General features: G+C 44.1%; 1 protein-coding gene across 1 annotated transcript; it reads right to left on the bottom strand.

Annotated features, from left to right (window-relative positions):
* Positions 1-283: 283 nt before the first annotated feature.
* LOC115684321 (uncharacterized) lies at positions 284-1,021 on the bottom strand. The gene has a single exon (XM_030609058.1). It carries the CDS (start codon positions 1,019-1,021, stop codon positions 284-286), a length of 738 nt encoding a protein of 245 aa, XP_030464918.1.
* Between the last annotated feature and the right edge of the window lie 259 nt (positions 1,022-1,280).

The following is a 1,280-nucleotide window of genomic DNA, read 5'->3' as shown; positions in this document are numbered from 1 at the left end:
AAATATCGAGGTTGGACTTTGCAACTCGCTTTTGGTAGCATTAACCATGGCATAAAGCCTCTAGTCTCTTCTCATCAATCATATTCAACTGATCCCATCTCTGTTGAGTCCACTCTTCCTCAGAGAGCTCAGCTTGTGAGAGAATCCTTAATGAAGGGATTTCGACTTCCACGGGTAAGACCGCTTCCATACCATAAACGAGTGAGAAAGGAGTCGCCCATGTCGAAGTGCGAATCGAAGTTCGATATGCCATCAATGCATAAGGCAGCCGTTCATGCCAGTCTCAATAATTATCGATAGTCTTCGACAGGATCTTCTTTATGTTCTTATTGGCTGCCTCCACGGCTCCATTCATTTGCGGGCGGTAAGGTGAGGAATTCAGGTGACGAATATGAAACTCATCGAGTAAGCCATCTACCACCTTGTTGGTCAGATTCGAGCCATTATCAGTAATGATCGCTTCCGGGACTCCATAACGAGCGATGATGTCACGGCAAATAAACTTGGCTACATTCTTAGCGGTGACATTGGCATATGAGTTCGCCTCGATCCACTTGGTGAAATAATCGATGGCTACCAAGATGAAGTGATGTCCATTGGAAGCCTTAGGATTAATTGGCCCAATCATGTCGATCCCCCACATTGAGAAGGGCCATGACTCAGACATTTGACGCAATTCATTCGGTGGTACGTTGATTTTGTCTGCATGAATTTGGTACCGATGGCAATAACGAACATGCCGAATATAGTCAGCCTCCATAGCCATCCAAAAGTAACACAGTCTCATGATTTTTCTAGCCAAAAGGTGACCATTCATGGGCGGACCGCACTCTCCCTCATGTATTTCTCTCATCAACTGATTAGCCTCTTTGGCATTGACACATTTCAACAAAATAGAGTCAAAAGACCTCTTATAAAGAGCATTGCCACTGATGAACAATTTCAACGTTAGTTTCCTTATGTATTTCTGATCCGCTAGTTCACTTCTAGGAGGGTATTCACCCTTTTGAAGATAGTTCATGATGTCGTGATACCACGGCTTCTCATCAGGTTCATTTGCGATTGCCGAACAGTAAGCTGAACGTGTCAATATTTCGATTTTCAGTGGCTCGATGTCTAACCCCCTCCATGACTTGTAGCATTGATGATAAAGTGGCCAGGGCGTCGGTGAACTGATTCTGCGATCGAGGCAAATAATCAAAAGAAATCTCCTCAAATTCCTTTATTATTTCTAGAAGGAATTCATGGTAAGGGATCAACAGGTGTCTCCTCCGACTCCT

The sequence above is a fragment of the Syzygium oleosum genome, unplaced genomic scaffold, assembly GCF_021117445.2.
Source record: "Syzygium oleosum isolate NSW1041296 unplaced genomic scaffold, Sole_v2.1 Sole_v2.27, whole genome shotgun sequence".
Taxonomy (NCBI): domain Eukaryota; kingdom Viridiplantae; phylum Streptophyta; class Magnoliopsida; order Myrtales; family Myrtaceae; genus Syzygium; species Syzygium oleosum.
This window is presented reverse-complemented; position numbering and strand designations above follow the sequence as displayed.

What these genes read in the sequence shown, in the direction of transcription:
- LOC115684321 (XM_030609058.1), bottom strand. Translation starts at nt 1,021, where the DNA reads ATGAACTATCTTCAAAAGGGTGAATACCCTCCTAGAAGTGAACTAGCG.